The sequence below is a fragment of the Lepidochelys kempii genome, chromosome 3 (assembly GCF_965140285.1).
Source record: "Lepidochelys kempii isolate rLepKem1 chromosome 3, rLepKem1.hap1, whole genome shotgun sequence".
Lineage (NCBI taxonomy): Eukaryota > Metazoa > Chordata > Testudines > Cheloniidae > Lepidochelys > Lepidochelys kempii.
Window position 1 is genome coordinate 140,786,744 of NC_136382.1, and position 25,955 is coordinate 140,812,698.

The window sequence follows — 25,955 nt, forward strand, 5'->3', positions numbered from 1 at the left end:
TTGGATAAAAGTAGATGTTGCTACCATCTGTTTTCCTAATTCAGTTGTGCATTTAACTGGTTTATCAAATATTTATCATTGCAGCTTCCTAAGCAGACTAATTAGTCAAAGAATGAATAACAGATCTTCATAAGATCAGACAAAAACAGGCACCAGGTTTCCAAAATCCATTTTCTTACTAACTCGAGAAGGCTTTTTACAAACACCGTAACTTTAAATTCTGATTCGGGAGATGCAAATTAGTATGGGAGGGTGGGATGGGGGTGGAAAAAGAACAATGAAATCACATTACATGTTTAAGAAACCCCACAAAAAATACTCCATTATCCTTTCTGCCCCTAGGGATATTTTCATAATGCCAATATATACACTAGACCAGTGGTTTTCAACATTTTTTCATTTGTGGACCCCTAAACAATTTTGAATGGAGGTGTGTACCCTTTTGGAAATTCAATCTGTGGACGCTCTACCCTAGAAGTCTTAGACTGAAACCTGACCGAACAGAATTCAACTATAAATGTTGCACATGGTTGGCACGGCATTTGACACAGTGTGAGAAAGCGTACTAAACTGTGAGCTTCTGTGGTAACGACATCTCTGGGGTTTGACCTGTAGGTGGGGGTATTCACATACTTTTGCTTGATCAGAAGAATGGAATGACTTTTCTGGGATCTGAAACTTTATTTTAATAGTCACCTTTTGCAGACCACTTAGAAATAGTCTGCAGACCCCCAGGGGTCCGTGGACCACAAACTGAAAACAACTGCACTAGATTTCTATCGACTACGTGCAGTAAACGTCCATAAGCATTTATATACTTCAACTACAAAAAAAGATATATTATCCCAATGCTATGGTTGTGAATCTAAATTCAAAAAAAGTTTTGTTTCCCACAACAATTAAATGTCCTTTGGCACAGATAACCTTGTATATTACTAACGATGATAAGTTTCATGACTTCATATCTACTAGTATATGTGCAATGTGGTTCCCACATGTACTGTAACTTGAACCATAACTTTGAACTTCCTTGCTTTTACACATTGATGTTCTCAACCCTATTATATTAATGTCATTTTTAGCATTAACCTTTAAAAAAGTGATTTATCATATGAATATGCTATGTTAGGGTAAAAAAAATGGGTCAGAGGTGGGGCTAGTAGTACTGGTTATTACTAAGATTTGTCCCATTATAAGAGCCTATTTTCTGATGCTTATAACTTTATCAGATGTTAAGTGTTTGGGCTAAAATTTTCCATGCTGGGTATATGCCTTGGGCTAAACATTTCTGAAAAAGTTATGCCAAAATGGCTAGCCATTTCTGAGAACAAGGATAGAGAAAAATACATTGTTCTACCTGTCAAAAAATTCTGGCGACCTTTTCTTTGAGAGGTTCTGACACACCTGTGCTTGAAATTTAGCAGAGGCTGGGCCTTTGTGTCATGGATGTGCTTTTAGCTGTCCCCATGAAAATCCATGAAATTTTTTCCAAATGGTAAGTCTTTCAAAAATCAGAGTTTGCAAATAGTTGGGAGAGATTTGCTAGAAAAAGTCTGTAAAGATTCTGTCTCCGCTTGGCAAAGCTTGTGTCTCTCACCAACAGAAGTTGGTCCAATAAAAGATATTACCTCACCCACCTTGTCTCTCTAATATCCTAGGACCGACACGGCTACAACTACACAGCTTAAAGCTGCGAGCCTGTCTCTCTTGTGCTCTCAGGGTATGTCTCCACTGCAACGTAAGCCCATGCTTGAGCCCGGCCCCAAGCCTAACCCCCCACTTGCATCTACACTACAATTGTGCTAATCCAGGGCTCAGACACAGGGTCCCATGACCCTGCAGGGCTGGAGGGTCCAAGCTTGAGTTAAGCCAGGACCCAGGGTCTGAGCCCTATTACTCTGCAATGTAGACACAGCCTTGCTTGTCTCAGGAGTAAGACAAAAGTATCCCACAATTCCATGGGACAATTTCCTTAGTCCTCTCTACCCCAACAATCCGCAATCCACTCTACCGAAAAGGGAAGGCACACCTCCTGCCCCCTTCTGCCTCCGCCGCTTTGTGAATGGCAGCAGTTCAGGTCAGAGTTAGCCTATTCTGTTCTATTACAGATCTGCAAGCACACTATCAGAGAGCCTCCTGGGTTTTCAATGGAGAGTGAACCAAACAAGCCTTTTGCAAAGTGAGCTGCTTCCTGATAACATACAGGGCAGGCAGTAAATTTTTCCGACAGTGCACTTAGGTCCTAGGGCTAGAGTGGCCACATTTGGAGGCAGGGTGACTCTGGGAGATGGGGCCCAAGAGACTCTGCGACTTGGGTTACTTTGACTTGGGTCTGCGCACTGCAGTGAGGGTGCTAGAGCCCTACATTTGAGCATGGGTTAGAAAAGTCTAAACATAGGGTTAAAATACAATGCAGAAGCTCAAGCCCAGGGTTCCCTAACATGGGTTAGTTGACTTGAGTCCCACTAACCCTGGACTCACATTGAAGTGTAGACATACCTTCTATGCCCACCCTGCTGGGCCCAAGCAGTGTGTAGGAGGAAGTTGCTTGATTTGAATGCAGAGATGAGGGAGAGAGAAATGGATCAGATGAAGAGCCAGGAAGGGGTAATTGTGAGTGACTGGGCAAGGAGATTGGGACTGGGAGCAACAGGCAACCTTAATTCTGGCATTTCTTAACTTTTGAGTGCTTGACTTTCCAACGTTACTAATATTCTTTTAATATAGATGTTTGTGTGTTATACATAGAGAGGGTCACAAATTTAGCAGCACTAATATGGACCTCAGCTAGTCCAGCCCTGCCACTGTAGAAGTCACGGAGGTCCAGGAAAGTCATGGAATCTGAGACTTCCATAACAAAATCATACCCTTAGTGTCTGATGTAAGCCAAGAACTTTCCTTACAGAATAGCAAGGCTGTCAACTGAAAAAAAAAAAAAAGTGCAGGTATTCTCCCCTAAAACTTCCATGGAAGCGAAGGTTCAGCAGGACTGTTTAGAAGGAGGAAGAGGTACGCTAAGCCTGAATATCTGAGTTTCACAGCTCCCCCATATGGATTTAGCTCCTATCTTAGTATGGATTCTCAGAAAGAAATCCATGGGTTGGTATTTGAAATTTTAAAAGTTCTTACTGGAAAATGAATATTTGAGCTTCATTCTAATAGTTCCCAAGATCACATCAGAGTCCCTTGATTTGATTACAATATTTATGTAGCTCATTTACATGTGTTATCATAATCTATATAACGGTACAAAAGATTTTTTAAACATACCATTTCCAGGAATTGGAAAACAGTATTTCATATGACCAAAATATAATATTTCATATCTGTGATGTCAAAGTGTTAAAAATTGTTTTTAAAAGGACACTGGGAGATCATTTAGGCCTCAAATTTAAGTTCTGTAAAAAGTTTCACAAAACTGAACATTAATCCGTGTTTTAATAACATTTACATAAAAAGTTTTGTTTATTTAAACAGTCTATTTGAAATGTTCACAACATTGCATCACTAGAATGTATAACAGACTATTCTTTTCATTGTTGAAGTGCAGTGCAAATAGCAATAAGGGGGACAGTACATTAGATTTTTTAAACCATTTTATTAATCTCAGGCACCAGTCACAAAAGAAGTGATTTTTTGGACAAATATATATTATTTAATTTGACAGTCTTCCTTCAATGCAGAGTGAAAACCAAGATGAACTAAAAATTAGAAGTGAAAACATGGTCTTTCATATGGTAAAAAAACATACCTCCAAATCAGCTTTGCATTTAACTGATTTTTTTTTATTGCTTGCTGATTTTAAGGCAGTATAAAACAGATATAACTATTTCTTGAGGCAGAACAAAGTGTAACAAAATACATTTGTAACTCTCACTGATGCAACTGGGAGATCATACATAGGATATGTGTACCACAAGACAATACTATGCTCTTCCTCCACAAGAGAGGTATCCTGGTAGCACTACTTTGATAGGTTTCAGAGTAGCAGCCGTGTTAGTCTGTATTCGCAAAAAGAAAAGGAGTACTTTTGGCACCTTAGAGACTAACAAATTTATCTGAGCATAAGCTTTCGTGAGCTACAGCTCACTTCATCGGATGCATTCAGTGGAAAATACAGTGGGGAGATTTATATACATAGAGAACATGAAACAATGGGTGTTACCATACACACTGCAACGAGAGTGATCACTTAAGGTGACCTATTACCAGCAGGAGAGCGGGGAGGGGCAGGGGGACTTTTGTAGTGATAACCAAGGTGGGCCATTTCTAGCAGTTGACAAGAACGTCTGAGGAAAGGGGGAGGGGGAATCACTACAAAAGGCTCCCCCCCCACCCCCGTTCTCCTGCTGGTAATAACTCACCTTAAGTGATCACTCTCGTTACAGTGTGTATGGTAACACCCATTGTTTCATGTTCTCTATGTCTATAAATCTCCCCACTGTATTTTCCACTGAATGCATCCAATGAAGTGAGCTGTAGCTCACGAAAGCTTATGCTCAAATAAATTTGTTAGTCTCGAAGGTGCCACAAGTACTCCTTTTCTTTTTGCGACCACTTTGATAGTCTCTCCTTTACAAGGCTTCAAGATTTCTGTACATCTAGCCATGCAGAAATATTGCATATATAGAAGCACTCAGCGATTTAACTAGGTCATTTGTTCAGCACTACCAGTTCAGATAAAAGGCTTTGATATTTTAAAGGCATTTTTAAAAAACAAACCTTGCTATTTCTTCTCGATGAGCAGTCCAATCGCGAATGTAGTCCTCCTGTTCCTTGATCCTGTGCTTGAATGTATTGCTAGTTTGCATTGCTGTCCCAGAGCTCTGCAATCGAGGGTTTTTCAGGGCTGGAGAAGTACGTAGACGGGTATGTTTAGGGGAATTACGGTTTGATCCAAACTCATCTTCTGAGGTGGAAGCATAATCTGTAGGAAAGCGCCTCCATCTTGAATTTACTAAATTAGTTTGATTATTAAAAAAGAATTATTATTGTATCTTTTGTAAGAAACAATAAAATTATTTCAGAAACACCACAACAAAACACCACAACTGCTCAATATCAAACCCCAAGGACCTCACAAAAGTGTTTACTACATCTTAAAAAGAAAGATACTAAATTTGTGTTAAATAATAAATGTTGATTAATAAAATGTGGAAAAAGATGCTCTTTGTATAATGGTGAGTAGATAAAAAGATGCAAATGCCATTATTCCTACATACCTAAAGCAGGACGTCTTACAGAATGAGGGCCCAATTCATTAATATTTATAGAGTTTGATTGCCCCCCCTTTTTGGGGGGGCAAATTCCCCCTGCTCTCATTAAATTTACAGTATTGATTTTTAAACAGGACACACACACAAAAGTTGATGCTGGCACAACGTCTCTCAACATGGGCCAACATAAAGAAAGCACATAATTCCTAGAGAAGAAATTATGCATTTATTGTTGGAAAAAAATAATACTTTGCAATTCAGCATCTTGTTACAAAGCTCAGTGACGCATCTACAGAGCAGACAGGACTTGTACTCATACTGAAAACAACACATTGCTGAAAATGGACAGAAGCAGTGGACGACTGAAACTGAGCACGAGGATCTCACTCAACAATTAGTCATTAATGGCTAGAAAATGGATTTCAGAATGGCCATCCTCACACTTTTTTAGATGGTAGAGCATTCATTATGATAACATGCCGCACCCAATCAACCTCATGCCACAGAACTTCACAACATCAAATATTATTTCTTTGTTAATCACTGGCTCTAAAAATCAGTTCTCTTGGACTAAAGATTAACGTTAGGAAAATTCTTAATGTAATTTGTTAGTATTAGAATAACCTGACTTTAGGTTAGGCGCCCAAATCCTTAATTAAATTAGCTGCAAAATTTGTAGACACCTTTATTGAGGTTGGTTAGGTGTGCTGACGATACTTTTGAAAACCAGTATATCCAAATGGACATATTTATTCTTGGTAATTTATAAATCACAGATGCAAGATGTAATTAATGTGATTAACATAAAAATACAAGCAAATTAAGACTGATTTTTCCCTGAATTGTTATTTATTAAAAGGATGGCAAATTAAACATAAATCAGATGTGAATATAGGTACAGATATTTGCAATGTGAGTTTTTAGATGAGAACAGATTGTGTAATGCTCTGAAAGATTACAATATGTAGAGCGTGAAGCTGGAGTATAAACTTTAGTCCCTTTCTTCATTTAAACATCTTTTTAATTGTTAAAAGTAGAAATATGATTAACAGATTTTTTCAGGTGATTTAAAAGGAAGTGTGGTTGAGAGCCTAATCCAAAGTACATTTAATGCCTATTGAAATCAATTAGGTTATATTTTACTGTCTGTTTTAATATTCTAAAATAAGCAAGAGGGGAAAGAAAGGTTTATCCACTGACCCACTACCCCTTAACTTATGGGATTCTAACTTGTCCTTATCAAGGAAAGCAGAACATAAGCAGAAAAAGTACTCCTTTCTCCCTTCCTCTCAAAAAAAGCATGCAAGAAGTGTGTGATTGCAGTTGAACGAATTTTAGGAGTTGGGCCCAAAGTTTATCAACAGAGTCCTTTAAAATAATTTTGTATTTTTAATTAATCCTTTGTTCCAATTCTTATTTAAAAAAATCAAAACAAACATCAAATTTGCTTAAAAATTGTATCTCTGAACTGTTTCTTAAAGAGTAGTTCAACAACTCAGCACTGTACAATGAGCATAAGTAGTCAAATTTAAAAAACTAAAGATTGAATGAATAGTGAAATATTAGAAAGAGATATGATTTCTAGTACTCTACCACTGTAAGTTTCAACAGCAGGATCTGGGTCTGGGAGAAGCTGGGATTTCTCTGTGTACAAAATATTGTTTTATCATGTTAATGCTTAATGAAAACATTCAAATTTGAAGCATCTGCTTAACAAAAATCTATTGCTGAAATTTAGGGTAAGCCCTTCCCTTCCTCAGTCTATGGTTCGGAGAAAAGCAAAAAAAGATGTTGCAGATATTCTTAATTATAATTCTTTTAAAAAGAATTGATTCTGAAACCGTTTGAAAATTCAATAGAGAACTGCTATCCAAATTCAATTGTATTTATAATTAAGAAAGGTAAATAGAGTCAAAAGCCTGTTTAGTATTTGGAAAGATCATATAGATCTGAGGCCAAAATGCTATCGTGTTGCTGTTTGGCCTACAGGTTTCTCATAGTAAACTTTGTGAAAAGTTATTATGGAGTTATAGTAATAATATCACAAGTCATGTAAATCATGACATATATTAACAAAACTCGGCGTGTTTTGAATTAACCTAGATATCACTTTTCAGACATAGGATTTTAAAAAACATATTTTGATCTCTTTGGATGCACAGCCCCTTGGGGCCAGATCAACCCAATCAACCCCACAGGTCTTAACATTTAGTGTTCCTTGCCCCCCATAATCCTAGACTTTGAATCACCTAAAAGATCAAAGTTGTGACAGTGCTTCTGCTCGACTTGAACCCTTTCTTTTTCACAGAGGTGCCTCTGCTGCTTCTTTCACTCTCTGTCTGTTGGCTTGCAATGACTTCTCCTCCCTTAGGCTAGCTAACTAGTATAGCTACTAATCATATGACATGCAGCTGTTCCAAAATGTGACTGCTCTCACAGCTATCCTTGCTGCTACTGTTGCTGCTCACTCCTCATGACCGTCATCTTTCCCCATCAATCTCATAGACTCAGACTTTAAGGCTAGAAGGGACCATTGTGACCATCTAGTCTGACCTCCTGCACACTTCAGCCTCACCTACCCACTCCTGTAATAGACACAGAACCTCTTGCTGAGTTACTAAAGTCCTAAAATCATGATTTAAACACTTCAAGTTACAGAGAATCCACCATTTCCTCATTTTAAACCAGCAAGTGACCCATGATCCATGCTGCAGAGGAAGGTGAAAACCCCCCAACGTCTCTGCCAATCTGACCCAGGAAAATTTCTTCCTGACCACAAATATGGCAGTCAGTTGGACCCTGAGTATTTTGACAAGACTCAGCAGCCAGACACCTGGAAAAGAATTCTCTGTAGTAACTCAAAGATCTCTCCATCTAGTAGTGCCTCATCACCAGCTGCTGAGGATATTTGTTACTAGCAGTTGCAGATCTCCTACATCAGGGGTTCTCAAACTGGGGGTCGGGACCCCTTCGGGGGTCATGAGGTTATTACATGGGGGGTTGCGAGCTGTCAGCCTCCACCCTAAACGCCGCTTTGCCTCCAGCATTTATAATGGTGTTAAATATATTAAAAAGCATTTTTAATTTATAAGGGGGGGTCCACACTCAGAGGCTTGTTATGTGAAAGGGGTCACCAGTATAAAAGTCTGAGAACCACTGTGCTACAGGACATTGTAGGCAGTGTGATCATGCCATCCCCTCCATAAACTTATCATGCTCAGTCTTGAAGCCAGTTAGTTTTTTGCACCCACTGCTTCCTTTGGAAGGCTGTTCCAGAACTTCACCCCTCTAATGGTTAGAAACCTTCATCTCATTTCAAACCTAAACTTTTTGATGGCCAGTTTATATCCATTTGTTCTTGTGTCAACAATGGTGCTTAACTTAAATAACTCCTCTCCCTCCCTGGTATTTATCCCTCTGATGTATTTATAGAGAGCAATCATATCTCCCCTTAGCCTTTGTTTGGTTAGGCTAAACAAGCCAAGCTCTGAGTCTCCTCTCATAACGTAGGTTTTTCATTCCTTTGATAATCCTAGTAGCCCTTTCCTGCACCTGTTCCAGTTTGAATTCATCTATTTTAAACATGGGAGACCAGAACTGCACACAGTATTCCAGATGAGGTCTAACCAGTGCCTTGTATAATGGTACTAACACTTCCCTATCTCTACTGGAAATACTTCAAATGATGCATCCTAGGATTGCATTAGTCTTTTTCGTGGCCACATCACATTGGCAGCTCACAACCGTGGTGTGATCATCCAATACCCTCAGATCTTTCTCCATCTCTGTCACTTCCAACTGATAAGCCTCCATTTTATAGCAAATATTCTTGTTGTTGGTCCCAAAGTGCACTTTACACTATTAAAGTTGACCCATTTCTATTGCTCCAGTTTTCAAGGTCATCCAGATCTTCTTAATGATACTCCAGTCCTCCTCTGTATTGGCAATACCTCCAACTTTGTCAGCTGCAAATTTTATTGTCATATTCTCACTTTTTGTGCCAAGACCATTAATGAAAATGTTAAATAAAATTGATCTCAACACCAATCCCTGAAGAACTCCATTAGTAACCTGCCTCCAGCCTGACAGTTCACCTTTCACTATGACCCTTTTAACCAGTTCCTTATCTACTTTGAATTCTCATATTAATCCCCATGTTCTCCAATTTAAGAAATAATTTCCCATGAGAAACTGTATCAAATATCTTACTGAACTCCAATAGATTAGATCTACTGTGTTTTCTTTGTCTAAAAAATCAGTTATCTTCTCAAAGAAAGAGATCATGTTGGTCTGACACAATCTACCTTTTGTAAAACTATGTTGTATTTAAATCAATTACCATTTACCTCCATGTCCCTAACTACTTCATCTTTCAAAATTTGTTCTAAGACTTTGCATGCAATTGAGGTCAAACTAAGAAGCCTGCATGCAGTTTCCTGGATCACTTTCCGCCCCCCTCCCCTTCCTAAAAATAGGTATCATATTAGCAATTCTCCATAGATTCATAGATATTAAGGTCAGAAGGGACCATTATGATCATCTAGTCTGACCTCCTGCACAATGCAGGCCACAGAATCTCACCCACCCACTCCTGCAATAAATCTCTCACCTATGTCTGAGCTATTGAAGTCCTCAAATCATGGTTTAAAGACTTCAAGGTGCAGAGAATGCTCCAGCAAGTGACCCATGCCCCATGCTACAGAGGAAGGTGAAAAACCCCCAGGCTTCTTCCAATCTGCTCTGGAGGAAAATTCCTTCCCAACCCCAAATATGGTGATCAGTGCCAACCCCAAATATGGTGATCAGCTGAACCCTGAGCATGTGGGCAAGATTCACCAGCAGATACCCAGGAAAGAATTTGCTGTAGTAACTCAGATCCCAACCCATCTAACATCCCATCACAGGCCATTGGGCCTACTTACCATGAATAGTTAAAGATCAATTAATTGCCAGAATCATGTTATCCCATCATACCATCTCCTCCATAAACTTACCGAGTTTAATCTTGAAGCCAGATAGGTCTTTTGCCCCCACTGCTTCCCTTGGAAGGCTATTCCACAACTTCACTCCTCTAATGATTAGAAACCTTTGTCTAATTTCAAGTCTAAGCTTCCTGATGGCCAGTTTATATCCATTTGTTCTTGTGTCCACATTGGTACTGAGCTTAAATAATTCCTTTCCCTCCCTGGTATTTATCCCTCTGATATATTTATAGAGGGCAATCGTATCTCCCCTCAGCCTTCTTTTGGTTAGGCTAAACAAGCCAAGCTCCTTGAGTCTCCTTTCATAAGACAGGTTTTCCATTCCTCGGATCACCCTAGTAGCCCTTCTCTGTACCTGTTCCAGTTTAAATTCATCCTTCTTAAACATGGGAGACCAGAACTGCACACAGTATTCCAGATGAGGTCTCACCAGTGCCTTGTATAACGGTACTAACACCTCCTGATCTCTACTGGAAATACCTCACCTGATGCATCCCAAGACCGCATTAGCTTTTTTCATGGCCATATCACATCGGCGGCTCATAGTCATCCTGTGATCAACCAATACTCAGAGGTCCTTCTCCCCCTCTGTACTTCTAATTGATGCGTCCCCAGCTTATAACTAAAGTTCTTGTTATTAATCCCTAAATGCATGACCTTATACTTCTCACTATTAAATTTCATCCTATTACTATTACTCCAGTTTACAAGGTCATCCAGATCCTCCTGTATGATATCCCAGTCCTTCTCTAAATTGGCAATACCTCCCAGTTTTGTATCGTCCGCAAACTTTATTAGCGCACTCCCACTTTTTGTGCCAAGGTCAGTAATAAAAAGATTAAGTAAGATTGATCCCAAAACCGATCCCTGGGGAACTCCACTGGTAACCTCCCTCCAGCCTGACAGTTCACCTTTCAATATGACCCGCTGTAGTCTCCCCTTTAACCAATTCCTTATTCACCTTTCAATTTTCATATTGATCTCCATCTTTTCCAATTTAACTAACAATTCCCCAGGTGGCACCGTATCAAATGCCTTACTGAAATCTAGGTAAATTAGATCCACTGCGTTTCCTTTGTCTAAAAAAACTGTTACTTTCTCAAAGAAGGAGATCAGGTTGGTTTGGCACATCTACCTTTTGTAAAACCATGTTGTATTTTGTCCCATTGACCTCAATGTCCTTAACTACTTTCTCCTTCAAAAATTTTTTCCAAGACCTTGCATACTACAGATGTCAAACTAACAGGCCTGTAGTTACCCGGATCACTTTTTTTTCCTTTCTTAAAAATAGGAACTATGGTAGCAATTCTCCAGTCATACGGTACAACCCCTGAGTTTACAGATTCATTAAAAATTCTTGCTAACGGGCTTGCAAATTTCACGCGTCAATTTCTTTAATATTCTTGGATGAAAATTATCTGGGCCCCCCAATTTAGTCACATTAAGCTGTTCGAGTTTGGCTTCTACCTCAGATATGGTAATATCTACCTCCATATCCTCATTCCCATTTGTCATGCTATCATTATCCCTAAGATCATCATTAAAGACTGAGGCAAAGTATTTGTTTAGATATTGGGCCATGCCTAGATTATCCTTAACCTCCACTCCATCCTCAGTGTTTAGCGGTCCCACTTCTTTCTTTCTTATTTATATGGCTATAGAACCTTTTACTATTGGTTTTAATTCCTTTTGCAAGGTCCTTCTCACTTTATCCCTACATGTTCTGACCTCAATAAGGTAGCTTTCCTTGATGATCCCTCCCATCTTCCACTCCCTGTATGCTTTTTGCTTTTTCTTAATCACCTCTCTGAGATGCTTGCTCATCCTGCTTGGTCTACAACTCCTGCCTATGAATTTCTTCCCCTTTCTTGGGATGCAGGCTTCTGATAGCTTCTGAAGCTTTGGCTTGAAGTAATCCCAGGCCTCCTCTGCCTTTAGATCCATAAATTCTTCTGTCCAATCCACTTCCGTAACTAATTTCCTTAATTTTTGAAAGTCAGCGCTTTTGAAATAAAAAATCCTAGTCGCAGATTTATTTTTGTTTATCCTTCCATTCAGTTTGAACTGAATTAGCTCATGATCACTTGAACCAAGGTTGTCCCCTACAACCATTTCTTCTATGAAGTCCCCATTACTCACCAAAACCAAATCTAAAATGGCATCCCCTCTTGTTAGTTCAGCAACTATTTGATGAAGGAATCCATCAGCTATCACATCTAGGAAAATCTGAGCCCTATTATTATTACTAGCACTTGTCCTCCAGTCTATATCTAGGAAGTTAAAGTCTCCCATGATCACACAGTTTCCATTAGTATTTACTTCATTAAAAACATTAAAGAGGGCTCTATCCATATCCAAATTAGATCCCGGCAGTCTATAGCACACCCCAAGCACTATCACAGGGGAGGCTCTAGTAGTTTTCTTCCCCAATGTGTTTTCTCCAGTCATAGGGTACGCCCCCTGTATTTATGGAATCATTAAAAATCTTTGCTATTGGGCTTGCAATTTCATCTACCAGTTTCTTTAATATTTTTGGATGGAGATTATCTGGGTCCCCCAGTTTGGTCTCACTAAACTTCTTGAAAATTGACTTCCACATCAGATGTGGTAATTTCTACCTCCATATCCTCATTTCCATTAGCCACCCTGCCACTACCCCAAGCTCCTCCATACGGTTATTAAAACCTGAGGCAAAGTATTTGTCTGACTATAAAAAAGGTTAAAAAAACCTAGAGAAGTTCAGGGAGAATAGGTCCATCAATGGTTATTAGCCAGGATGGGCAGGGATGGTGTCCCTAGCCTCTGTTTGCCAGAAGCTGGGATGGGTGACAGGGAATGGATCACTTGATGATTACTAGTTCTGTTCATTCCCTCTGAAGCACCTGGCATTGGCCACTGTCATAAGATAAGATACTGGGATAGATGGACCTTTAGTCGGACCCAATATGGTCGTTTTTATGTTCTTATGTTTAGGTGTTGGGCCATGCCTAGATTGTCTCTAATCTTCACCCCATCCTCAGTACTTAGCGGGCCCACTTCTTCTTTAATTGTTTTCTTTTTATTTATATGGCTACAGAACCTTTTACTATTGGTTTTAATTTCCTTTGAAAGGTCCAATTCTGCTTGGCTTTTGGCAGTTCTCACTTTTCCCCTACACTTTCTGATCTCCAAGAGGTAGCTTTCCTTGCTGATCCATCCCATCTTCCATTCTTTATAAGCTTTCTTTTAATAACCTGTTTGAGATGCTTGCTCATTCAACTTGCACTGCAACCCTTCCCTACAAATTTTCCCCCTTGCTTGGTATGCAGGATTCAAATAGTTTCTGCAACTGTGGCTTAAGATAATTCCAACTCCTTATATATAACACTTTCCTCTAATGGTCTTTAAATGACTTTACAAATTAATAAAATAATGAACGAAGCATCCTAACAACCTGCTCAGGTGGGCAACGACTGTCACCATTTTAGAATGAGGCAAATAGAGGCACAGTGTGACTAGGGTTCTGTATACATTATGGACTGTTACACCAGGACAGCTACACAGACACACATTTTTGTAATGTACACATGCTCATAGTAGCATGGCCACAAGTCACAAAGTAAGTTTGTGAAACAGATACAAATGGAACCATAACTTCTAACTCCCAAGTAGCAGTATATTCCTTATTGATATTACATAGTGCCTGAAGTGTTCATTAGACCATATTTTCTCTCTGATATTGGCTTTGACTGTTTTGTTAACTGCTTTTTTATTTGTTTACACTTTACACTGAAACTTTTGTTTTCCATAAATGTTAGTGTTTATAATGACACGTTTCAGAGTAGCAGTCATGTTAATCTGTATTCGCAAAAAGAAAAGGAATACTTGTGGCACCTTAGAGAATAACAAATTTATTTGAGCATAAGCTTTCGTAAGCTACAATAAATTTGTTAGGCTCTAAGGTGCCACAAATACTTCTTTTCTTTTAGTGTTGATAATGACGTTTTGTTTTTTTAAAGAGAAGTAGTCTTTCTACTGCAAATGTTCCAAACAATGGTTGTGTGCCCTTTTTATCTGTTTGGTTAGCTTGGGATAGATACCTCATAAGGTGGCAAGCTTTTCAGCTTTTCCCTTTGAAACTGAGAATATTTTCTACAAAAACCGCAGTAGGTTCTGACCATGGAATGCAGTTAAATCAACAAGCACATTGCAGGATTGAGAGCTATAACACATTAAAGCATTCCCCATTGTTAAAGTAGCTGAATACTTAACTATAACAGTTATACGGAAGTCAGTAAGCACATTGTAGTTCATATTTTCACAAAAAAACCCTCCTCCTGACTCATGCTTTTGTTGAAAACAGAAAATAGTATGACAAAACAAGAAATTTCTAGTGTTTACCTCTTCAAGGGTCAATACCACCAGGTATGGAATAATGATAGCTAATGGAATAATGATAACTAATGTTAATTAAATCAACCTTGTAAATTAAGGCAACCTAACTGGCTCCTCAGAAGTAACTGTTTTGCCTGAACTGATGTTACAGTCAGTCTCCTGGACACATAAATCTCAGATTCTGATTGAACCATTAGTACTAAATGTGCCTGATATAAATAGCCAGACAGATAATATGCTGGGAAAAATACCTTCATCTCCCTTTTAAAGTACAGTATTAGGGTAGATGGCTTGGGGTATTATTTTTTTGTTTGTTTGTTTCACTTGAATTCATGAGGATTATTGGTAGTTCTGATGACAACATTCAGAATATAACAATACATGTGACTTCACATTACAGTGAACGTTAAGATTTATTGTTCAAGGAATAGATTTCTCCTAAATTAACCTGTGATTTCACCAGTATTTACCTCTCAAGGCAATAAATATTGATGAGCAGCACAACAGACGTTACTAACTACTAAATATGCTAGTTATATATCAGCAATGGCAATGGTTTTGCCAAAACAGCTTGGTTTGTATAAAAAAAATAGTCAGTGTGTAAAAAAATATAGAAATGTTTGTATAACAGGTGGAGATGGGAAGTATAATACATTGTACTGATGACCCTTCACATCAGTGAATGCAAAGAAGCCATTCAAGTACAACAAATATGTCATCTGGTGCTTTTGAAGAAAAATCTGTACTCAGCAGTATTAAAGTTCAAAAGGTGAGAAAAGCACTAGTTACCATGAATAATCTGATAAACAAAGTGACATTTAAACATAAGCATTCTTCTTTAGGTTGTTTAACTAGTTGTGTCAGATACTTGAAAACTAGCTAACAATCTCTTACATTGCCTTTTCTTCCATTGTCATATGTCAGTTTTTAACAAGATTACCATTAAAATGGTAGGCTCAAAACTATTAATTGTAATATTTTTTCATTTAAATATTAAATAATAGGGGAGATGTCAGAGAGGCTGAATCAACAATTTTGACAATAAGTGACCTGAGAGGAAGAAGAGATCTGGCCCCTGTAAATACAGATCCTCTTTTCACATAGCAATAAGTATCAGAAATTGTTCTAGGACAGGCCTGAAGCCCTTGAGAGTAAAATAGATTTGGGATAACACACAAGCCGTTTAGTGTTGGAATATTTCATTCAGTATTTTTGTGTTTAGAAGTATATTTCTATTAGTTACTTCTTACTTTGTATTTTTTTGTAATTAAATTACACTTTTGTACTTTTAGAAGCAAATCTTAAATTACCTTACATTTATCTTGTTGATGCTCCATGCCTTCCTCAGACTGCACACATAGTTTTGCATACTTACAAACTTTCAAACACATTTCCTAGTTTTTACCTCATTGAACAGTGCTGCTGACCTTCTAAACTTTTAGATTCTGACCCAAGCAAAAGAGGCTCCTAGTTTATCTACATTTTTGTACTACGTCAATCACTGTAGCATTTGAGAACCTCAGATACTATAGTTGGTTAGAAGTTTCCAGTAAAAATTATAAACCAAATGGCTAAGGAATTAAAATCTCTTGTCCTCTGTATTAAATTAAAAAATATCTGCAACGATAACTAATGGAGCTTCTTTCTCAAAAGAGGAGGACTCCTTCAACTAAAGTTTGAGCTAATGCTTCATAATAAAGCACCATTAGTTTAACACTTATAAAAAGAGAAAAGCCCAAGAAAATAAACAAAATATCAAGTACTGAAAAAGACTAAATCCAAATAGTCTCACATACCTGATGGAGAATTATGGGCGGAGGTCAATGATTTGGATTTAGAATCAGAAAGTCGAGAAATGCTATTAGCTCTAGTTCTAGCAGAAACTTTACTACTGTCTGCTGATGGTGTTAATCTTCCACCACTTCTAATGATAGCTTCTGTAGTACGAGATGAGACAGTGCTTCTAGTTATTGTGGCTTCAGAGTCACTACGTGCTGATAAAGAACCGAGCCTGGTTCTGCGTGGTTGGGCAAGTAAGTCAATTCTGGAGATATTTCTCCTTCCTGATGGAGGCTTTGATGTAGAACTTGTAGTGGACACTTCAGAAGCCACTGAAGCTTTATCTGCATCAGCAAGTTCGCTATCCGAGGCTTCACCAAGTCGTGCTCTGCGCAAGAGAGAAGTCCTTGTGGGACGAGGCCTTGGAAGAGTGGTTGATTTACTGGATTGCCCAGTTGTAACAGGAGAGGTCTTTGATTTAGCTGACTTACTGCCTTCCATTTTGGAATGTAAGAGTTCATCTGCAGAGGTAAAATGACCCCTTCCATGTGATTTGCCAGAGTAAGTTTCCTGGTCAGATGACAAGATATCAGATATGGCAGAATGAGGTACACTAGATGTTTGGTCATCATCTGTTAAATCTACTGAAGGTTGCCTCATTCTTCCACTGGGTTGTACATATTTACGACCCTCTGCTCTTGAACCAGCATCTGAAGATCGGCTTTTAGTTTTCTTTTCTATCTTTTCTCTAGCATTTGTTGCAGAGGAAGATTTTAAAACATCCTTGGAAGGAGAACTAGTGGAACATCTATCTTTATAGAGGGTAGTAAAGCTCTTTCGCTTTTGAGTGGTTTTTCTTTCAGTGTCACCAGTAACCAGACTGATTGTGCTAGCGGTGTCTACATCTGACTCGGGTGATATGGAATTATCTCTGTTATAGCTAGGAGTTTCAGGTCCTTCATCTGTTTTGTTTTCTTCTCGTAATTTAGCTTCAAGGAATGCCATTACTGCTTCTGTGTCTTTTAAAATAAGTGTTGTATCCAGACTAGAATCAGTGTCCACAGAATCACTTCTCTCACGTATTCTGTTTGTGGAGGTAAAAGCAAAAGAAGGGGGAGTAGATCCAGTTTGTTTATTAATATGAGGAATAAGTTCTATAGGTATATTTGTGCTAGGTTTATCTATAGTAAAGCTGCCTTGTCTCACTAACGGTTTTGAAGATTCTTTCTTCTCTCCTCCTAATCCTTTTGGAGTTTGGCCTTTTATAATTTCCTCTGTTTTTTTTCTTTTTCCTTCACTTTGTACAATCTTCATTTCTGCTTTACTTGTAGAATGTCCTGGGGCTTTTTCTTGATGATTATCCAACATTTTATGTGGAGTAGGAGTCTCCTCTCTACCCTTCTCAACTTTACTGGCAATAAGTTTAGCTGAAGACACTTTAGTTGAAGTCCTATGTGCCTGCTCCTTTTGTTCTTGCTGTTGAATTTTAGCTAAAGCTTGCTTTACAACTGAAGTTTCCCTGACAATTTCACTTTTCTCTTTACTGGAAGAAGAGCAGCTAATGGGGTGAGAAGACAATTTGTCGTCTCCACCAGGTTTAGGAGAAAGGCCATTCATTGTCCTGTTTGCCTTAGCCATGCTCCTACTACCTGCATCTTGTGGCATTTCTTTTTGGGATGCATGAGTTGGAGTTTCTTTCTCTTGAAGTTCTGTGTCTTGTTTTTCACCTATCTCCGATCTCTGATGTGGTGTAACCTTTGCTCTTGAACTTTCAGTGGCTTTTTCCTCTTTTGGAAGCTGTGGAAGTGTTCTCCTCTTTCGCTCGCCTTGGCTAGTCACAGAAGTGGCTGAGCTAGTACTTCTAACTGAAATACCAGATTCACTGATGTCAGTATCTAAAAACAGAATGAAAAAACCTCTTGGAAATGAGTGACTAAATCTGCCAATGGAAACATGCATTCTTAAGGCTACACAGAAGTAATTAAGAAAATACAGTATTTCTATTGCACAGAGAACTGGAACTTTGTCTTTTGTCAAGTGACATTTAAAAGTCCTCCTAAACCAGGACACAGTAGATTGGTGAAAGTAATTGACTATTTTACATAATCTATTAATCACATAACAGACATTTTAAGATACTGGAGAAAAATACCTATTAATAAAAATACTTTTATGCTACAGTATGGTTCATGAAGGTTCTGATACAAACAAGGGAATATTTCACTCTGTGACAAGCCTTTGTAGCACACATCAAAGCACTGATATGAAATGAACATCTGTCAAAGTAATGGAATTCTTGTGTGTGTCAGCTGTGGTTTCGTACAGGGATCCCCTAACAACCAAATGCACAGAGCTACATGTTACCTTTAAGCAGCATCTTCCCTGGAACTTGGTGTGTTGCATGGTTGGGAAAAGGAGATGAAAAACTACAGTGGGAGGAAGGCAGGAATATGAAGAGAGAGAGAAATCTTCTTCTCTCTTGGTCCTGGTATCTGCTTGCTAACAAATAGGCTTATTTTCCTCCCACAACTGGCAAATTTTGGCTGTGACCGAACAGTCACCCACTTGTGAACCACCTTGCATTCATGACCGCAAGGTTGAAAATCTAAGACCAGAAAATTGGCTCTCAAACTGTTGAGTATGGGCCACCAGTAGCCCTCAGTCTTTCCTGGCTGTATACACAACTAAACAATTTGAAATTCAAGCAGAGTAGAATTTGGGTGATGGGAAAGAAGGTAGGTCTATGGGAGACAGTCAGGCTTGACAAAACCCTGGCTGGGATGATTTAGTTGGGGATTGGTCCTGCTTTGAGCAGGGGGTGGGACTAGATGACCTCCTGAGGTCCCTTCCAACCCTGATATTCTATGATTCTAGGATTCTAAGTGGTCTGCAGAATGAAAAAGCTGGAGATCCACTGCATCTAGATCAGGGACGGGCAAACTATGGCCTGCGGGTCAGATCCAGCCAGTCAGGGCTTTCAATCCAGCTCGCGGGATTGCCAGCCCTGTGGCACAGTGGGGCTAAGGCAGGCTCCCTGCCTGCCCTGGTCCCACGCTGCTCCCGGAAGTGGCCGGCACCACATCTCTGCAGCCCCTGGGGGAGGGGGAGAGTAGAGGGCTCCGTGTGCTGCCCTTGCCTGCAAGGGCCACCCCCCACAGCTCCCATCAGCTGGGAACCGCGGCCAATGGGAGCTTCAGGGGTAGTACCCACTGGCAAGGGCAGTGTGCGGCAGAGCCGCCTGCCCCACCCCACCCTCAGGAGCCACTGCTGGACATGCTGGCCACTTCCAGAAGTGGCGCGGGTCCAGGGCAGGTAGGGAGCCTGCCTTAGCCCCACTGCGTGCCGTTGCCACCCCAGAGCCACTTGAGGTAAGTGGCGCTGAGCTGGAGCCTGCACCCCGAACCTCTCCTGCACCCCAATCCCCTGCCCTGAGCCCCCTAAGCCCCTGCTTTGAAACCCCTGCCACACCCCTCCTGCACCCCAATCCCCTACTCTGAGCCCCCTCCCACACTCCACACCCCCCCACACCCCAACTCCCTGCCCTGATCCCCCTGCCACACCCCTCCTGCACCCCAAGCCCCTGCCCAGAGCCCCTTCCTGCACCCCAGCCCCTTGCCCTGAACCCCTTCCTGCACACCACAACCCCCCCCATACCCCACACTCCCTCCTGCATCCCAACCCCCTGCCCCAGCCCTACATTCATGGCCCTGCATACGATTTCCCCAACCAGATGTGGCTCTTGGGCCAAAAAGTTTGCCCACCCCGGTCTAGGTGATCTAACAGGTCTTTTCCATCTTTACATTTCTAATTCTATGAAACATTTAAGGACTTTTGTTTATGTTACTGGCACCCCGCAGGACCCAGATTCTTAACAGACTATAGGAGTTGTTAGAGAGAGAAGGTGGACCAACTTCTGTTGGTGAAAGGGACAAGCTGTCAAACTCTGTGTAAGCCTCTCTCTCCGATATCATGATGACGGCTACAATACTGCGAACAACTATAGAAGTTATGATATTGTGGCTGTTGTAAATGCACAGAAAATCTGCTTTTCTCAGGGCAATCATTAATTGTAAAGCTGCATTGCTGAAACAACCTGATACTTCTTGAACCTAGTAAGTTCAAAGGCCGTTAGCAAACTCCAAATTACTTAAGCTTAAACGGTGTCTCTCATGAAGTCTGCTACAGTCTTTAGGTTCAGGCAGGATCACAAAGCTGGTAGCTCATGTTTTTAAAACTAAAGAGAAAAAATTGTAAGAAAAACAAAAAAGATTTACCCCTGTAAGTCTGAGAATAATGACAGGAAAGATGGGACCTACCACTCCAGTACTTTAATTGTGTGGGCGTTCTGGGGTTTCCACTCCCTCGAATCCTACACGCTGTGCAAAATTGCTCTGCAGAAGATGGTCAGAAATCCATTTATTTCCACTGCTTTTAGGCATAAAAAGTGAGCATGTCAAACACGGAAGTTCAACAGCTCACTAATATTGCCCTATTTTGATACTTTTGCTGACTTCACTTAATGCAAAAAGAAGCCATCAATGTCTCTGTCTGTAGTGGCCTCATCAAGCTGATAAGACTGAATCTGCCCCAGCTCCTTTTCCCTCAGCTTTGTGTGATAAAGAGATCCTCTGTGACTCAATTGCTGGCTGGAATACGTACTTTGAGGGCTTTGTGTCATTTGGCCTTGCAGCCTGGAACCACATAGAAAAAATATTTTTTCTATGAAACCCCAGAGTACTCAAAGTCTTGTTTCAGACACTGTTTAGTCCACCATTAAACATCTTTCCCTGCCTCCCTGAGAATAAGAACCATCAGCACCTCACTTATGTAAGACTCCATTACTGGAGATCCTCCCATGACCAACTAACATGTTTTTAAATGTCCTTGTCCACTCTGTGGGCAAAATCCTATTTAATGTTGTGCTATTTAATACTATTTCTAATACAACACATTTGTCCAGGGTAGACAATGCCACATAGGAGGAAAAGAAGAGCGTGGTCTTGCAAAATACCAAGACAGAAAGGTGTTGCTCGCTAAAAGTTAACACAGGGTTAAATCAATCTTAGTTTTGGTCTGCAGGCACCCAAAGACAATGGCTGTAGAAAGTCCCAATTGCTTGCTCTCAAATGAACAATATAATGAATCCACTACTGAAGTCTGCCTCCATCCCAGTCGGGAAGATTGACCAGGTTCAGGTGTCCCAGGACAGAGGGACTTTGAAATGGATAAAAGACTGTCTGTGATTGGGAAGAGATACTAACTGAAGGATCAGACAAAGGTAGAGGCTGCAAGACCATAGTCTACCTTGTTCAGCCCCAATGCTGTGGGGGTGGGGGGAGGGGCAATGCCTTGAACAAGGATAAGGTGGACACTCACACATTTCTGGAATAGCAGATATTCCAGTACTTCTGGGAACAGCATGGGCCTGCATCCGCTGGCATGACCTTGCACACACAGAGCATGCAAAATCACGCTGGACGGGGGGTGGGGGGCGGAGGTCCCACTATTTTTAGGACCACCCCATGCCAGGTGAGGTGGGTGGAGCAGCATGCTCTTAAAAATGGCATCCCCCATCCAATTTTGTCCCTGTACTGGACAGGGGACAAACCTCTCAATACTGGACAAGTGGCCTCCCTGGCCAAGGGCGTGAGGGGGGGGCACTACCTAAACTTGCAAGGTAAGGAAAAGGTTTAGTTAAGATAATATGCATATAGGTGTTTTGCTGTTTCATTGCTATTATTGCTTCCTCTGTTGTTTTCCTGTGGATAAATAAGTAGTACTCTGTTTGGAACAAGCTGTTCTCTGTCAATGCCCTTTCATATTGGTCTCAGGCTCCTGGATGGAGGGGCCAAAATCGATTTGGACCTTCTGAGCATGCAGTTTTTAACAGGGGTGCCATGACCTGGGGACCCAGTCTAAAAGGATTCCATCCTGAGAGAAGTACGGGGGGTGCAGACCTGTCACTTTGAAAAAATGTGCATGGAGAAACTGAGTGAGAGATCAAAAGTACAGCTCACCCTGGAACAGTAACAGCCTACCATAAAGATTATTGGGGTGAAAAGAACAGTTACTTACCTTTCCATAACTGTTGTGCTTTGAGATGTGCTGCACATGTCCATTCCAATTTAGGTGTGCACATGCCCGATGCACAAATTTCAAAGATTTTTTCCCCTCAGTGGTAGCTACTGGGGTGGTTCCCTGTTGCTATGCACCACTGTGTGCTGCTATAAAAGCAGAGCTGCCCTAATCCTCCCTCAGTTCCTTTGTTCCGGACAGACTCTGACAGAGAGGGGAAGGTGGGTGAGTCATTGAATGCACATGTGCAACACATCTCTAAGAACAGTTATAGAAAGGTAGGTAACCCTTCTTTCTTCTCTGAGTGATTGCACATGTCCATTCCACTCTAAGTGACTCACAAGCAAACATACATGGAGGTGCGTTCAGAGCCTACCTGAAGAGTGATTGTAAGATGATCCATCTGAAACTGGACTGACAGAGAATGCCACTACGAGAAGCAAAAATGTGGAGTGATGAATAGGTTGCTGCTTTACAAATGTCTGTGATCAGCACTTGCACCAAGAAAGCTGCAAAAGCTGCCTGCACTCGAGTAGAATGTGTCAACACTCTAGCTGGCGGGATTGTATTAGCCAGTTGCTAGCATAAACGAATGCACTAAGAGATCTGGGTTGAGATTCTCCAAGTGGAATCTGGTTGGCCCTTATGTCTGTCTGTAACAAACCACTGAACAGAAGATCTAATAAGATTTAGCCCACTCCAGGTAGAAAGCTAAAACCCTTCTCACAGCCATGTGAAGCTTTTCCTCATCCCTATGCACATGGGGTTTTGGAAAGAATGTGGGCAAATAAATTTCTGGGTTAACATGGAAATTAAAGACTACTTTCATGCGAAATTTTGGGCGATGGTGGATATAAACTTTATCCTTATAAAAACCTGTACCAAAGCTCTCAACTTGCCCACCCTTCTGCCTGAGGTAATAGTCACCAAAAATGCTACCTTTAAGGAAAGTGGCAAGGGGCTTGAAGGGAGGCCCTATCAATTTTGTTAGGACTAAATTCAGATCTTGAGGGATGGGGTCTCGTATATGTGGCTATAATCTGACCAAGCCCTTCAGGAATCAGGTGACAATGGGTTGAGAAAAGGGATCTATTACCCATCAAGATGTGGAAGGCTGAAATAACTATCATATACATCCTTGTACATCTAATAGTCAAACTCTGTTTTAGATCTAGAAGATAGTCCGGGGTGCCCACTTCTGCTGAAGTGCTTCCACTTAGCCAGGTAATTGTTCCTAGCTGAGAGTTTTCAGGGGATGACCTTGACAGACCTGGCACAGACTCTGGAGGTGACAATCCTTTCGGGAGACAAAGCGTTCAAGCAGGGTCTCTCCCCTGAACACTTCGAGTGTCTGCCTCTGTCTGGCTTCAGGACTGACTCAGTTGAGCAAGGAACTGAACTTGAGAAAGGCCTAAGCCTTTTCTTCAGTATGAGGGAATGATCCTAAGGACCAGACAGCATCTCCAATGAAGCGCCCTGTATCGATGTTGATAAACTTGGGGCAATTTCTCCATGTGATAATTCCAACAGGAGTCAAAGTGCTGCGTCCTTAGGCAAGCACACAAGCCTCCCCACCCTGTTTTTTTTTGAGCAGGGCTTGAATCTTTGCAAATGTAACATTTGTTACTAACATGGGATTCCCCCAAACATTTTAAGCAGGCCAGATGTGGATTGCTGACCAGTATGGACTTTGCACAGGTCCAGGAGGACTTAAATCCCACTGAATGAGGCATTGTTCTGGTACTGATATTGGTACCAAAAGATAAAAAGTGGTAAAAAAAAAAATCCCAAAAATGGAAATCTAGCACTAAAATTGTCTAAACTAACTATAACTAAGAAACCACTAATCTACAACAAATAGGATCTTTATAGAGAAAGGAGAGAGGAAAGCACTTGAATTAACAAGTCTGGATTGTTCTGACAACTGTCACTGGGGGTAAGAAGGAACTGAGGTGCATCGGGGGCAGCTCCGCTCTCTTTTACCAGCGTGCAATGTGGTGACAGAAGGTGTTTGAGCCATCCCTGTGGGTACCACAGCAGGGAAAAAATCTCCAACATTTCTGCAGGTCCATAGTTTTGGGACTGGGGAGGATTTCCCCCGAATGGTATACTAACTATAACTACTAAGCTAAAATTTAAACCTATTTACAATGAGTTTACTTTACAGGTAATGCATGGAGTGAAGGAAGACATGATTCTGACTCAGGCCATGGGGCGGCAAGAAGGAACTGGAGAGGCATCGATCCTCTTCTACTGCCTCTTCTACTCTTTGAGTATGAGGGAAGCCACTGTGCATACGTGGGTCAATGAATGCTGAAAAATTTCTGGACTCATAGGGAGCAGCACTCAAAGAAGAATATATATTTAGACATTTCTACAATAAATATTAACTACAGTAAAAGTAGAGAGAAATATTCATTTAACTCAGCATTTCCAGTAACAGCTCTCTGGACACTACCCTTTGCAAATGTGCTAGTTGCTGGTAGTGTGTGTTGTGGAATACCAGGTGCTAAATACTTCTATTTTTAATATCTTTCTGTAGTTATCTGAGACCAAAGAAGTCAGACATTTTTCATAATGAAGTCATGCACACCAACTCCTAAATTAACCCAGCAGAAAATTCCTCCAAGATATTATCCTTGCATTGCAGCCACCATGATTGCAGGAGAATACTGTGCCTTTGGGAAAGCAGCATTGCTTTAGGGTGGAATTTTGATATTACATTCATTTCTGTGTCACTAGCAACGAAGTTGTCATGAACGACCAAAAAAAAGAAAAAAAGATATGCCTGGATTGCAGGACAGCAACACAGCTAAAGCACTGGAGTAGTAGCTAATGAGTTCCTAGTCAATTAACAGTATGCTCATTTCAATAGTTGGAAAACTCAGGGAGACTATATCGTCTTGTGATTTCCAGTCCATTTTCCAGTAATGCATATATAAATATGTAATATTTACCGTAAGAATTTAAATACATCATTATCATCACAGCGTTTAAGAGCTCTAGTCACGGATGAAGCCTCAATTGTGCTAGCACCATAAAACAAAGAACAAAAAGAAACCTGGGCAGAATTTTACATTTATAACCTTATAAACCTTGCACTTAGAACCTTTGGTTTTCAAGTATCTGTGTTTAAATAATCAACCCTGTGTTCTGCATTGAACTTTTACAAATAAAGATGAAAAGAAGAGAAAGTAAACAAAGGGATCACCTCCTTCACAGTCAGATATACATTTTAATGCACAACATAAGGAACAGCATATTCAAATAAACAAGTCGTCTGGCAAAGTTGTTAATAAAAGAAGGAGGGAGCCTGAACACTTGCCACTCAGAAGTGACAGGATAATGTGGTTTGGCAACTGCATAGGGATTCTGATGATAGCAACATCAAATTATGCTTAGAATGTTTAGCTGGATTGTACAGTTGAAGTTTCAGATTGATTGTTTACTGTTCAGTCCACTAAAGCTCAATGGGAAGGGATATATACTGTACTAATAAAAAGATTTGACAAGCGTATCCAAATGGAAG

The 25,955-nt window shown here is 40.4% G+C and overlaps 1 protein-coding gene across 8 annotated transcripts in view; it reads right to left on the reverse strand.

Moving 5' to 3' along the window:
* CEP170 (centrosomal protein 170) overlaps nucleotides 1-25,955 on the reverse strand; it is a 181,973-nt gene that overhangs the window by 28,913 nt on the left and 127,105 nt on the right. For 6 of the 8 annotated variants that reach the window (XM_073338241.2, XM_073338248.2, XM_073338240.2 and 3 more), the window contains 3 exons: nucleotides 16,369-18,246; nucleotides 6,810-6,860; nucleotides 4,723-4,957 (listed from right to left, as the gene is read on the reverse strand). In XM_073338241.2, the coding sequence (XP_073194342.1) occupies nucleotides 4,723-4,957; nucleotides 6,810-6,860; nucleotides 16,369-18,246 (2,164 nt within the window). The remainder of the gene's footprint in view (nucleotides 1-4,722; nucleotides 4,958-6,809; nucleotides 6,861-16,368; nucleotides 18,247-25,955) is intronic. The other 2 variants (XM_073338244.2, XM_073338243.2) reach the window with 1 other exon arrangement.